This window comes from Salmo salar, chromosome 26, assembly GCF_965601325.2.
Source record: "Salmo salar chromosome 26, fSalSal1, whole genome shotgun sequence".
Classification (NCBI taxonomy): domain Eukaryota; kingdom Metazoa; phylum Chordata; class Actinopteri; order Salmoniformes; family Salmonidae; genus Salmo; species Salmo salar.
Genome location: NC_138316.1, coordinates 43,473,244 through 43,488,154, shown reverse-complemented (window position 1 = coordinate 43,488,154; position 14,911 = coordinate 43,473,244). Strand labels below are relative to the sequence as shown.

General features: G+C 47.9%; 1 protein-coding gene across 2 annotated transcripts in view; it reads left to right on the top strand.

Moving 5' to 3' along the window:
• The window catches only part of LOC106587897 (uveal autoantigen with coiled-coil domains and ankyrin repeats protein), an 83,465-nt gene extending 69,084 nt beyond the window's left edge, over positions 1 to 14,381 (top strand). Inside the window, exons 9-19 of one of the 2 annotated variants that reach the window (XM_045708917.2) lie at positions 996 to 1,033; positions 1,891 to 1,932; positions 3,060 to 3,167; positions 3,436 to 3,468; positions 3,721 to 3,813; positions 3,958 to 3,988; positions 4,097 to 4,146; positions 4,566 to 7,316; positions 9,086 to 9,241; positions 10,456 to 10,521; positions 12,219 to 14,381. In XM_045708917.2, coding sequence (XP_045564873.1) covers positions 996 to 1,033; positions 1,891 to 1,932; positions 3,060 to 3,167; positions 3,436 to 3,468; positions 3,721 to 3,813; positions 3,958 to 3,988; positions 4,097 to 4,146; positions 4,566 to 7,316; positions 9,086 to 9,241; positions 10,456 to 10,521; positions 12,219 to 12,290 — 3,440 coding nt within the window. In that variant the 3' untranslated portion in view covers positions 12,291 to 14,381. Of the gene's footprint in view, positions 1 to 995; positions 1,034 to 1,890; positions 1,933 to 3,059; positions 3,168 to 3,435; positions 3,469 to 3,720; positions 3,814 to 3,957; positions 3,989 to 4,096; positions 4,147 to 4,565; positions 7,317 to 9,085; positions 9,248 to 10,455; positions 10,522 to 12,218 lie in introns of both variants that reach the window. The other variant, XM_045708915.2, reaches the window with a different exon arrangement.
• Positions 14,382 to 14,911: the final 530 nt, after the last annotated feature.

Sequence of the window (14,911 nt, the reverse complement as noted above, 5' to 3'; positions counted from 1 at the left end):
GAATTTATGGTTGTTCATTCAGCGCGGCGTGTGGCTTTGCAGAGTATTTTAATGTGTGTTTTTATCAAGGCTATGTGAAATAGAGTGCATAAAATGTCCCCAACAGATCTCCTTCACATGAACCTTGTGTATAGAGCCATGCTTTTATCAAAGGCTCACTCAGCTAGAACCCTAGGTAAAGGGCCCGCTCAACTAGAACCCTAGGGAAAGGGCCCACTCAGCTAGAACCCTAGGTAAAGGGCCCACTCAGCTAGAACCCTAGGTAAAGGGCCCGCTCAGCTAGAACCCTAGGTTAAGGACCCGCTCAGCTAGAACCCTAGGGAAAGGACCCGCTCAGCTAGAACCCTAGGGAAAGGGCCCGCTCAGCTAGAACCCTAGGGAAAGGGCCCGCTCAGCTAGAACCCTAGGGAAAGGGCCCGCTCAGCTAGAACCCTAGGGAAAGGGCCCGCTCAGCTAGAACCCTAGGGAAAGGGCCCGCTCAGCTAGAACCCTAGGGAAAGGGCCCGCTCAGCTAGAACCCTAGGTAATTTGCATCTAATCAAATTCCATTCTTTAGCACTTTAGTCTACATTTGTCACAAACTAGAATTGCCTGTTCTCCTAGTATCTGGTGCAGCATCAGCCATTTACCCTACTTAACAATTATCTTGTTGTGGCAAATTGATGTCCTTGGTTTGTGGGAGGCGGCTTTAGATGGCTTCATCGGATTTCTCCAACACCTGTTTGTTTTCACGCTCAGTGCTCATTTGAGATTGGTTTCTCATCAAGTCTTTAATCATCATTACTCTGGCATAATTGCTTTTTTTGCATAAAGTCTTTATGCCCGTGTGAAAGTACTGTCCTTGTATCACTTCATTTCAACTTCTCTCCTCAGTCTCCTGAAAGACTTGGTTATGAGAAAACACATTGTATAGATGAAATCATAAACGATATGAGTGACCGGCTGCTCTGATGTGTGTAAGCGGACCCTTTAATTGTTTCTCATTGTATCCACAGCAAAAGAAGCTGCCAAGATGGAGCAGAAAAAGCGACAGGTAACAACGCACCACTCACTTTAATTGCCAACCTTCATACTGATTTCTGTGCATACTGATTTCTGTGCATGGAGATGAACTATCAGATTTAAAACAACACACATCTCCATAGAAAAGATCTCCTATGCCCTAGGGCAATGCCTCTTTCCTGCTATGTTGCCTTTTGAGCTGTTGATTAGACTGTAGTTATTATTGAGCTGTATAGTAATCGCTTGACATTTCAACTGTTATTTTCTCTGGGTGAATCCATTGTTTTAAAGGTGAGACGGCTCATAGGCTTACCAAAGGTTTGATGTGAGCTCCATCAAGCAAATAGGATGGGGTTTTATTATTGATTCTGTTAACACTTCCTCATCAAGGCACTTCCTGGGTCATGTGTTCTGTATACATGGGGCGATAGACGGTATCTGTGAGTTCTGAACGAGCCGATCCCAACAATACTTCTTAAGTTCAGTTTCTGCTCTATTGAATCTGACCACATTCACCACTCATTGATTTAATATTGAATCTGACCACATTCACCACTCATTGATTTAATATAGAGACGGTCACAAGTGTTTTTACAAAATCACTGTTGTGTTGAAGCTGTTTGCTTAGTGGTGTATTATCATACGGTAAACAGTGAGTTGTCATGTTTTAAACTTTCCTGTGGAGGCCAAGTGACTCACACTCTGACATTCAGTTGGACATTACTGCCACCTAGTGATGAGATGGATAATCGTAGTTCATTCCCTAATGTCACCACCACCAGAGATACTGTATATAAGGAAATCTCTTACTCTGCTACCACTAGCCATCAGCCCCCCCCCCCCCCCCCCCAGGCAATCATGGCTAAATGATAACCTGTGTGTCCACAGCACTCAGTGGAGATGACTGAACAGGCCGAAGCCAACGTGAGGGTGAGTACAATTGTTTTTCTCTGCGTACATTCAATATTGAATTTGATAGGCTGGCTACATTGAGTTTGACCTCGTAGTCCTTTGCGATGGACAGGGATGTAATTACCCAGTCTGAATGTATGAGGACATTAAGCAAGATGTACCCAGCAGTATATAGGGGAATCTATAGGCTGGCCTGAGCATCAGCGTGACATGATTCTACAATGTCCAGGATAATTGAAGGTACTAGTGAATTTATATTTACTATTGGATCTAATTAAACAGATCTATAGATGTTTTCAACTCAGCGGTTACTGTCCGCCCTGAGATTGGAATGTTGGGGGTTCGATCCCAGGTCAAGTCATACCAAAGACTCTAAAAATGGACCTGATGCCGCTCTGCTTGGCACTCAGCATTAAGAAGATGGATTGGGGGTAAAGGTGTCTGTATGCTTCCCAGCTGAAACAATTGGGGAAGAGTTTGTGCATATGTTATATATTGTGCCGTTTTTGTTACTTTTGGACTTCGTTGAGGGTTTTTTCGGCTGTTCGGGCACACAGTGTTTTCTAGAGGCAAGCCAAGTTCGGAGCCGAGGTCTACGCCCTTTCGTCGGTGATTGGTCAACAGTAGGGGTTCTTCAATGAGAGAGAACTCGTTTTCATACACATTTTTTCATTGAGAAATATTACACCAAATATCTTAGATGTAAAATTGCGCGACTATGATCTTCTTGGCAAAAACGTCAAAATGAATTTCTTCAGATATCTTAGATTAATTCTGACTATTTTCAGTAAGTGTATACTGGCTACGGCATCTCAAAATGGACAAACAGTACTATTGCTGCGTTTTTCTCATTTTTAAAGCGAATGTCTTTTAAGAGAGTATACAAGCAACTCTCGTTGGGTTCGGGTTGCCGAGTTCAGCTAGGCGCCAGCCGAACCGAGGCATGCTGACGCGTTAAGGCCCTGTGACAGACTAGCATCCTGCCCAGGGGGTGTACATGTACTTCAAGCTGACTCATGCTACAGAAACATTTGATAGGATCCTGCCCTGTGGGCTGTTCTGGCTTGGAGAAGGGTTACTTAGAGATTTGTGTGATTTGACTTGTAAATGGATTGTGACTTGTAATGGTGTGTGATGTTTGTCAGGACCTGGAGAGACAGAACGAGAGCCAGCAGGAGACTCTGAGGAAGTTTCACCTGGAGCAGAGGGCTCTGATGGACAAGGTCAAACTACTGCAGCAGCAGCTCAGTCAGGTACACACACACACACACACACACACACACACACACACACACACACACACACACACACACACACACACACACACACACACACACACACAGAGAAAGTAGTGTAGACAACTTCTAGACCAACACGGAAAGTCACAGAGAAGAGAATCAAACACAGTTTGTGCTTCAAGAAAAACATAAGAACTTGGACGGTGACAGGCACTATATATGGTAATGAGTTGTTTGTCAAACCCTCTGATACTTAACTTGTAATCCTCTATATCCTGTGCAGGAAAAACATACAGTTGAATGCATCCATAAAGAGGTAAGAACAGCCACATAACTCAATTGTTTGGGGTGGGAAGAAAAAATGGAACATTTTATCTATAGATTAGAGAGAGGAATTAGCATGCCTGTTTGTTTGTGGATGTGTGGGTGTTTGTGAGAATTTGGAAAGATTTGATTGGATACCATGCCATAGCTGTATTCATCTGAAAGTTATTGTCCTCAAATGCAACTAAAGTTGCAAGGCTGTTGATCTGCTCTAAAGCTCCACGTTGTTTTTGTGCTGAATTAGAGGGAACAGCTGAAGCTCTTACTGAGTGCCAAAGACAGGGAGGAGGGGGCTCGGGCCCCGGAGACTGTCAAGGTTCAGCTCAGGAGCCACATGGTGAGGGACCACAGCCAAATGCCAACCCTGTTACAGCATATGAAATCATCATGGTTTTTTACATAATAATAATAAGAGCACGTGCTTAGGTTGTCTAAGGTTCTGCGTGAATGTGAACATAATGTATGTTCTATGTGTTTTCAGGGGGACTACTCTGGCCAGTCTGTTATCAAAGGTGAGTGAGCTCTCTTTAAATTTGCATCTCTTATTCTCTGATATGTCAATCAGAGGACCTGAATTAAAAAAGACCTCTTCTGAATCATCTCTGTATTTGTTCTGGCAGGAAAAGACAATGTCCTCGTCAAACAATCTCACAGCCTGGATTCAGCGCAGGTAAACCTGACTTCTTCGTTTTTCTAGACCATTATGGCCCGCAATGAAAAGGTAACTGTCATGAAGTAGACCATTCTAGTCCAGTCAGCAACCATGAGCTTATCAGCTCTCTGACAGCCAAATAAACGGCTGAATTCTCATTTCGTCCTGTCAGCTGTTTGTCCCCCAGCAAATGAGAGATTTATTCTCTTAAACCACTGCAGGTAGTTTTTAAATTTTGGGCTCAACTTTTAAATTGATATTTTTTTATCCTATTGTTGCCTTCACATCTTCTCAGTATTCTCGTGTTGCTATAGTGGAACTGACTAAGTCAGCTCTCATTGCAAAACCAATATTGGACTGACACTGCTGTGAGTGAGAAATAGGTGTGCGAAGTGTATGTAAATTGCACAATCATGAAATTTTTGTTCCTGCTGTAGGTGCTGCAGTCGTCCGGTCTTTCGCACTCACTGTCCCGTCCCCTGGAGCTTGCGGGACGTCCTGGCGTGGGCTGGGACCCAGTCGAGGAGGTGGAGGCCCTGCGGCGCGAGCTGGAGACGGTGAGGAGGCGGCAGCAGACTGCCGAGGAAGAGGCTCTTCGTCTGCAGGCGGCACTGGCCCGCAAAAGCCAAGAGTGCCAAGAGCTGGCCCAGAGCCGGGAGACCATCCAGCGGCAGGCAGACCGGCAGGTCCAGGAGCTGGAGGAGGCACTGGGGGACGTCCAGAAGAGGATGCTGGACTCTGAAGCCAAAGTCAAGCAGCTCCAGGCCCACGTGGTGGCGGTCAAGGAGCACCTAGGAGGCCAGGCGGCCGACGAGCTCCGTGCCCAGCTCCACGATGTCAAGGCCAAGTACGAGGGCGCCTCGGCCGAGGTGGGGCGCGTGCGTAACCACCTGAAGCAGAGTGAGAAGGCCCTGGAGGAGTACAAGAGCAGCGAGGGCCAGCTGGCGGTGGAGGCAGAGCGGCTGGGCCTGGAGCTGTCCGCCTTGCGGGAGGAGAGGGATGAGCTGGCAGAGGCTCTGCTGGACATGGAGGCCCTCATTAAGGAGACCCAGGCACGGCAGGGAGAGAAGGTTGTGCCTGCAGAGAAGTTCGACAACATGAAGAACCTGCTGAGCAATGCGGTGGATGAGAAGGAGCGTCAGCTGGCAGAGCTGCGGGAGGACTATGACCGTGTGCTGGAGGAGGTGGCTGAGTTACACAGGGAAATGGACAGCCAGCCAGCCCAGGCCGGGACAGGGGCGGTCCCCCTGCAGGAGCATGAAAGGATGAGGACGACCCTGGAGGAACAGAGTTCCTCCATGAAGAGGAGGCTGGCGGACATAACTGCCAAGAGCCAGGCACTGATCCGCCAGGTAGAAGAGGGTGAGGAGGAGCGGGAGATGCTCCAGGAGCAGCTGGAGGAGCTCAATAGCAGGGTGGAGGCCAACTTCATCCCCCTCAAGGCCCACGAAGAGGCCAAGAGCGCCCTGGAGAGAGCTGTGGAGGAGCTGGAGGAGAGGCTGGTGGAGGCCGCAGAAAGGAACGGCCAGGCCGAGGTGCAGATCCAGAGGCTACAAACGGAGAGGGTCACCCTGTGTGAGAGCGTCACCAGCCTACAGAGTGCTACCGTGCCCTCCGAGAAGTTCCAGAGCGAAGTGGGTGCCCTGAATGCTCGCAACGCTCAACTGGTGAAGGAACTGGAAGTGCTCCAGAAGAGGTTTGAAGAGAGAGAGAAGGAGCTGGCCCAGGTCACTGCCAAGAACCAGTCTCTGAAACAGAGCCTAAATGGAGAGTACGTGTCCAGAGAGAAACATGAGCAAGTGAATACGGAGCTGAGTGCTGCTTTGGAGAAGACCAAGGCTGAGCTCTCCAAACTGGAGAAGGAGGGCAAAGAAAGTGAGGAAGAGTTGCAGAAGGTGAAAGAGGGTAGTGCAGAGTTGAAAGAGAAGCTGGAGAATGTTCAGGTGATGATAGAAAATGACTATGTGTGCCTTATAGACCATGAAGCTGTAAGGGTTAAGTTGAGCAATGCTGTTGTTGAGGCGGAGCATCGGGCCAAAGAGGCATTGGCAAGCTACCAGTCTGCCCAAGATGGGACAGTAAAGCTTCACCAAGAAATGGAGGCGCAGAAGAAAGAACTAGACACCATCCAGGAAGCTATCCAGGCCAAGTTTGTCCCGTTGACTGCCATAAAGGAGAGGGAGAACTCCTACAACATCAAGCTAAAAGACTTGACAGGAAAGCTCTCGGAGATGCAAGAGAAGTACAACCAGGAGAAGTTGGAGGGGGAACGTCACAAGCAGGAGAAAGAGAAACTGAAAGTGCAGATGGAGTCTGTGCAGCAGAGAATGGAGACAGGCTTTGTCGCCAGTGAAAAGCACAAGGAAGTGGAAGATGAGTACAGGGGTAAAATGGAGGAGCTGACGCTGAGGTTGGTGGACCTGGAGCAGCAGTACAAAGACGTGACTGTGCAGCGGGCAGAGCTGGAGGAGCAGAACGCCCTGTGTAACACTGATATCCAGAGCCTGCAGCAGCGCCTGGAATCCGAGTCGGCCCGGCTGGAACACTATGAGGCCGAGCACCGAGCCCTGAGGGGCACCATCCACCAAGCCCAAGACGAGTGCCAGAAAGCCAGGGAGGCCCAGCGTGGGGAGGCCCAGAGGGCCTGCGCCTTGGAGAAGGAGCTCCAGGGATGCTCCGAGGACCAGGCCGTCCTCCTGCAGCAGCATGCTCAGGCCAAGGAGGCCCTGGAGGGGCAGGTGGCCCAGCTACTCGCTTCCCTTCGCCAGGAGCAGGAGACCAGCGCCCAGAGGGCCCAGAATGTGGCAGCCCTGCAGTCAGAGCTGCTCCGGGCCACCCAGGCCCTGGAGGAACTTGGAGGCAGAGAGGACCAGTTGAGCCAGCTGAAGTCCGAGAAACAACGTCTGCAGGAAGAGACGGCGGCGTTGGGTGAGAGGCTATCTGGGCTGGCGGAGCAGTGCGAGGTGCTCCACCATGAGGCGGCTCAGGCCAGGGAGGACGAGGGCAGGGCCAGGGAGGACAAGACCAGGGCCAGGGTTGAAACTGAGGCCCTGCAGGAGAAGAGCAACACCATGGATAAGGAGATCCGGGAGCTGAAGGAGAGGTACGAGGAGTCGCTCAGCACCATCGGGGAGTTCCAGAGGAGGATCCAGATGTCGGCGGAGCAGACCGAGGTCAAAGACAAGAAGGTAGGAGAAATATTCTGCACTGAATTGTTGGCCATTTTTAATATGAATAAAATCAACCTAAATGTGCATTACCAGCCAAAAGTTGACACCCCTACTCATTCAAGGGTTTTTCTTTAATTGTACAATTTTCTACATTGACATCAAAACTATGAAAGAACACAAATGGAATCATGTAGTAACCAAATAAGTGTTTAACAAATCAAAATATATTTTATATTTGAGATTCTACAAAGTAGCCACCCTTTGCCTTGATGACCGCTTTGCACACTCTTGGCATTCTCTCAACCAGCTTCATGAGGAATGCTTTTCCAACAGTCTTGAAGGAGTTCCCACAAATGCTGAGCACTTGTTGGCTGCTTTTCCTTCACTCTGCAGTCCAGCTCATCCCAAACCATCTCAATTGGGTTGAGGTCAGGTGATTGTGGAGGCCAGGTCATCTGATGCAGCACTCCATCACTCTCCTTCTTGGTCAACTTGCCCTTACACAGCCTGGAGGTGTGTTTTGGGTCATTGTCCTGATAAAAAAACAAATAGTCCCACTAAACGCAAACCAGATGGGATGGCGTATCGCTGCAGAATGCTGTGGTAGCCATGCTGGTTAAGTGTGACTTGAATTGTAAATGTATCACTGACAGTGTCACCAGCAAAGCACCGTCACACCACCTGCTTCATGCTTCACGGTGGGAACCACACATATAGAGATCATCCATTCACCTACTCTGCGTCTCACAAAGACACGTTGGTTGGAACCAAAAAATCCCAAATTTGGACTCCTCAGACCAAAGGACAGATTTCCACTGATCTAATATCCATTGCTTGTGTTTCTTGGCCCAAGCAAGTCTCTTGTTATTATTGATGTCCTTTAGTAGTGGTTTCTTTGCAGCAATTGGATCATGAAGGCCTAATTCACGCAGTCTCCTCTGAACAGTTGATGTTGAGATGTCTGTTACTTCAACTATGAAGCATTTATTTGGGCAGCAATCGGAGGTGCAGTTAACTCTAATGAACTTATCCTCTGCAGCAGAGGTAACTCTGGGTCTTCCTTTCTTGTGGCGGTCCTCATGAGAGCCAGTTTCATCATTAGCGCTTGATGGTTTTTGCGGCTGCACTTGAAGAAATGTTCAAAGGTCTTGACATTTTCGGGATTGACTGACCTTCATCTTAAAGTAATGATTGACTGTCATCTCTTTGCTTATTTGAGCTGGACTTGCTCTTTTACCAAATAGGCCAATCTTCTGTATACCACCCCTACCTTGTCACAACACAACTGATTGTCTCAATCAGAAGATAAGAAATTCCACAAATTTACTTTTAACAAGGTACACCTGTTAATTGAAGTGCATTCCAGGTGACTACCTCATGAAGCTGGTTGAGAGAATGCCAATAATGTGCAAAGCGGTCATCAAGGCAAAGGGTGACTACTTTGAATAATATCAAATACATTTTGATTTGTTTAACACTTTTTTGGTTACTACATGATTCCATGTGCTATTTCATAGTTTTGATGTCTTCACTATTATTCTACAATGTAGAAAATAGTAAAAAAAGAAAAACCCTGGAATGAGTTGGAGTCTCAACTTTTGACTGGAACTATATATGGTAAGCGTACGGTAGTATTTACAGTTGGTAAGATCTCAATTTCTCAGTTTTTAGTTCTGTTAAGAAGTTTGGCAGTTTTTCTGGCAATACTTGGTCCGTTGATATGAGGTTTTCTAAATATGTAGATGGTTATGTATATTCTGGTGCTAACAGCTTTGTGTGTGTTTCAGATCAGCGAGCTGTTGACGGATGTGGAGAGACTGAAGCAGGCCCTCAACGGTCTGTCCCAGCTGGCGTACGCTGGCAACGCTGCACCCAATAAGAGACAGATGCAGCACATCGACACACTCCAGGCCCAGATCAAGAGCCTGCAGCAGCAGCTGGCTGTGAGTGTGTGTATACACACACACACACACACTGCAGATGTAGTGGATGGCAACCAGTTGTAGCTAACCTAGCATTTCTGTGACATTGCCCTTATTTGACAGTTTAAAAAAATACATACACACAGGACATACCTGTACATTTTAAAACTTGTCAGGGATGACACAAAGTAAATGACTTATTTCTGTTGTGGTCCCTTAAATTGTGTGAAGCTGTAAGAATTGACTTGCCTACATAGTGTACATACTTGATTGTATTGACATATTATACTCATGACAGACGATGTCCTATAACATGGTGTCATGTCAGTACGCTGCACTAACACCATAATCACTCAGTACTCTCTGGCTCCAAACATAATGAGCCTCGTTAGTAGGGACGAAAGCATTTTTTCAGTCCAGCGTTAGTTACCGATAATGGGATGTCATTATCTTGGTTAATTACCTTGATGACATAGAGGTTTGGTCCAGACATGATTGATCCTCATCCCACAGTTAGTTAGTGGAAGTGAACCCGTTCTCTGTGGATACATCAGTACATCAGAAAGAACATCTGTGTCAGTGCTCTTACAGTGCATACCAAAGACTATTTGTCTGTTGTATAATTACAGTAACACTCTCGCTGTGTGGTATTACCGCTGAGCTGGAAACTATGCGAGACTGAACAAAACACATGTCTGTGCACCTGATTTTCAAGGACGGCCTCTGCCTTCCTCTCTGTCAGCTCACTCTGAGCCTTTGAAATGATGGAGGCAGAGAATGAACTGGTGTACTTTTTTTGAAGTCGTGTCTAGCAGCTAGCCAGAACCCAGATGAAAAGAAAACGAGGTCCATATTAGAATCCTGAAAACATCATTACTCATGCTCTGATGTGAACCCACGGTCAGGCCCGTGGGTTCACATCATGATTTGGAGTTCGCGTTCTTGGCTCTTTCGTTCGATGCTGGCAGTCTTCAGGAAAATATGGACGCCATCTATTTTGCTGTGAAAGACAGGCGTATTTCAGAGGTGCTTGGTAAGGTGGAGTCAGGCAGGCGGAGTCCCTTTGTAGTGTCTGCCAGGTCAGCCCATAGTGGGCCTGTACTCATGTCTCTTGTTCTCTCTCTTCTTCTCTCTCTCGCTCTTCCCCCTCTCTCCCTCTCTCCCCCTCTCTCTCCTCTCCCCCTCTCTCTCCTCTCCCCCTCCCCCCCATCTCTCTCCCCCATCTCTCTCCACAGGATGCTGAGAGTCAACACAGAGAGGTGGTTTCAATTTATAGAACTCATCTCCTCAGTGCAGCACAGGTCAGTGTGTGTTTCTTTTAGTTAGTGATTTTTTTCTAGTTAAAGTTTAATATAACACACATTTTTGTTGCTCAACGACTTCATGAAGACAAATAATATATCTGAAAATAAATGTGATTGTTGATACGATAGCGTCCTAAATGTCTGAGGCTGATGACACCATTAAGACTGGCCCATAGACCACACTGCTGACGACCCCAGTAAGACTGGCCCATAGCCCACACTGCTGACGACCCCAATAAGACTGGCCCATAGCCCACACTGCTGACGACCCCAGTAAGACTGGCCCATAGCCCACACTGCTGACGACCCCAGTAAGACTGGCCCATAGACCACACTGCTGACGACCCCAATAAGACTGGCCCATAGCCCACACTGCTGACGACCCCAGTAAGACTGGCCCATAGCCCACACTGCTGACGACCCCAGTAAGACTGGCCGATAGACCACACTGCTGACGACCCCAGTAAGACTGGCCCATAGACCACACTGCTGACGACCCCAGTAAGACTGGCCCATAGACCACACTGCTGACGACCCCAGTAAGACTGGCCCATAGACCACACTGCTGACGACCCCAGTAAGACTGGCCCATAGACCACACTGCTGACGACCCCAGTAAGACTGGCCCATAGACCACACTGCTGACGACCCCAATAAGACTGGCCCATAGCCCACACTGCTGACGACCCCAATAAGACTGGCCCATAGCCCACACTGCTGACGACCCCAATAAGACTGGCCCATAGCCCACACTGCTGACGACCCCAGTAAGACTGGCCCATAGCCCACACTGCTGACGACCCCAGTAAGACTGGCCCATAGCCCACACTGCTGACGTCCCCAGTAAGACTGGCCCATAGCCCACACTGCTGACGACCCCAGTAAGACTGGCCCATAGCCCACACTGCTGACGACCCCAGTAAGACTGGCCCATAGACCACACTGCTGACGACCCCAGTAAGACTGGCCCATAGACCACACTGCTGACGACCCCAGTAAGACTGGCCCTTAGCCCACACTGCTGACGACCCCAGTAAGACTGGCCCTTAGCCCACACTGCTGACGACCCCAGTAAGACTGTGGCCCATAGACCACACTGCTGACGACCCCAGTAAGACTGGCCCATAGCCCACACTGCTGACGACCCCAGTAAGACTGGCCCATAGCCCACACTGCTGACGTCCCCAGTAAGACTGGCCCATAGACCACACTGCTGACGACCCCAGTAAGACTGGCCCATAGACCACACTGCTGACGACCCCAGTAAGACTGGCCCATAGACCACACTGCTGACGACCCCAGTAAGACTGGCCCTTAGCCCACACTGCTGACGACCCCAGTAAGACTGGCCCTTAGCCCACACTGCTGACGACCCCAGTAAGACTGGCCCTTAGCCCACACTGCTGACGACCCCAGTAAGACTGTGGCCCATAGCCCACACTGCTGACGACCCCAGTAAGACTGGCCCTTAGCCCACACTGCTGACGACCCCAGTAAGACTGGCCCATAGACCACACTGCTGACGACCCCAGTAAGACTGGCCCATAGCCCACACTGCTGACGACCCCAATAAGACTGGCCCATAGCCCACACTGCTGACGGCCCCAGTAAGACTGGCCCATAGCCCACACTGATGCCATAACTGTGAAATAGGGGACAAGTGGATAATCTCAAACCGTTGTTGTTTCTCCCAGGGCCACATGGATGAGGACGTCCAAGCCGCCCTGCTGCAGATCATCCGCATGAGACAGGAGTTTGTCTGCTAAAAGTCCATTCAGCAACAACAAAACACTACCTGCTGACTCAAATCCACCATTCACACAGCCCCAGCTACAGAGCACCCCCCCGCTGTGGCCCCTGTGGGCGCCTGGCGAGTTGGAGTGTGTGTTGGGATTGTGTGTGTCTGTGTGTGTGTGGGAAGAGATCCATGTTAGTATTGAAACATAATCCTCCCTATATGTCTAGATTGGTTTGTGTGTTTCAATAGAACTAAGACCAAGTGTTGTGGGTGGACATAGATATACAGTAGATACAAGGTAAGGGTAGATAGACAGGGTAAGGGTAGACGATGGGTTGTACCTTAGCTAGGTGGATAAACCTCAGCATAGGTGATGACTCAGTGGGATACTGTAGCTGGTGACCAATAGAATGTACTAATATCATTTGAAAACATGAGCATGATGAACTGCCTATGCAGGCCTTTCTCTTTCTGACTACTCTGTTAAGGCTTCATGAAACAGGATATTCAATGCCTAGCTGGCAAGTCTCTGAAAGGAAACTCTTCTTAGATGGAATGTATGTACATCTCCTCTAGGGCTATATGGGTTAGCATGATATAGGGTATTGTGTGGTGGGGTGATTGGCCACTGCTTAGATAATCCTCCTGACGTCGCAGCCGTGAAACGGATCTGAAAACACAAGCAGAAAAATCTGCTGTTAACTCACATTCCCCCGTGGCGATCGACTCCCTCCCGTCTTTTCGTCTTCATCTTTTGAGGTTCTATGGTTAATTCTAGAACCATGCCCAGGTCATTTCAAACCGGAACCCCCTGAAGTTACCTACTCATTCAGTTTGGGAGCAGGACTCCTCCATCTTGGGGCATTGGGCAAAGCGACTGTTTCCCTAAAGGTCCAAACTTTATCTTGATTCTTTTCACTGAATCGTACACTCCTCAAACAGTCTCTTTAAGCCATTGACCCCACACAAACAAGGTGAATGTGGGGCTCCGCACATTCTGGATTTGACTCGAGGAGTGTTTGGGCTAGTGTTGTTTGCAATCTTAAGACGAACCTTAACCTTAACCCCTACCATGAACCTTAACCCCTACCGTTATGGTGGTCACAGATCTGAAGGAACAGGATAGAGTCACTGTCTTAAACCTATCACGGCAGCCTGCATGTTGATGACTTGGAGCAATCTGCATGTTGCTTACACCTATCCAGTCCTCCTTCAGATCGTCAAAAACACACCAGAGAGTCAGAGGCTGGGAGTTGTGGACAGGGCTTCCTAGTGTTTGCGGTGCAGTGTTTCCTGTTGCAGGAGCGAGAGTGCCCTCTAGTGGCGAGACTTGGCAGGCCAAGTTGACTGATGTATTCATTTGACTAGCGTTTTTTGTGTCTTGTCGTGGTTCATTTTAGTGGTGTCTGAGAATGGAGCAAGTCTCTTCTGCCTTTACACTGATATCTTTTTCATGGCTTTGTACTACTTTCATTAATAAACAACATTGGTGTAACAATAAAATTCAGCAGGTCTGGAGTAGAAAGACACAGAACACCCTTCTTTAGGGAACAGTTAGGATGTCATTTTGTAGGGATACTACGAATCCCTCTATTTATATGGATTGAGAAGTCTAATGTTGCGTCTGAAATGGAACGTTATTCACTATATAGTGCACTGCTTTTGACCAGGAGGTCTAAAGTAGTGCACTGTGTAGTAGGGAATAGGGTTACGTCTGGGACACACGTTTGCTTAGCGTAACAATATGAAGAAGCTCAGTGATGCTTTTGTCTAACATGCTTTGCAAAGCATATAGAAATATATCATGAATCAGTTTCCTACTAAATCCTCTATATACTACTGCTATCAAACAATTATCAAGTTACTAAAATGTGATTTCTGAAATGTCATTTTGAAATGAACATAAAACAGATTAATTTAAAATTAGATTATTTTTGTTTTGTTTTTATTTCAGGATCATGGAATAAATCTGTCTCCAATAACAGAATTTACAAGTTGAATCCAGTTATTTTAAATCTAGACCAATCTGTTGAAATTGGTTTCCTTTTTTCTTCTTGCAAGGACGTATTTTTGTTTGTGAATTAGTGTTAAAAACATAAATAAAAGTGCCTAACTTAGAGATGTCTTGTTGATTTCCTTATTCCACACAATATGAAGACACAATACGATGCTTCAATATACTTGGTGATGGTAATGTAATGATTGAGCCAGCACAGTACGGGTTTGGGTCGGCCCTATAGTGGGAATCAGCCAGCACAGTACGGTTTGGGTCGGTCCTATAGTGGGAATCAGCCAGCACAGTACGGGTTTGGGTCGGCCCTATAGTGGGAATCAGCCAGCACAGTACGGTTTGGGTCGGTCCTATAGTGGGAATCAGCCAGCACAGTACGGTTTGGGTCGGCCCTATAGTGGGAATCAGCCAGCACAGTACGGTTTGGGTCGGTCCTATAGTGGGAATCAGCCAGCACAGTACGGTTTGGGTCGGTCCTATAGTTGGGAATAAGCCAGCACAGTACGGTTTGGGTCGGTCCTATAGTGGGAATCAGCCAGCACAGTACGGTTTGGGTCGGTCCTACAGTGGGAATCAGCCAGCACAGTACGGTTTGGGTCGGTCCTATAGTGGGAATCAGCCAGCACAGTACGGTTTGG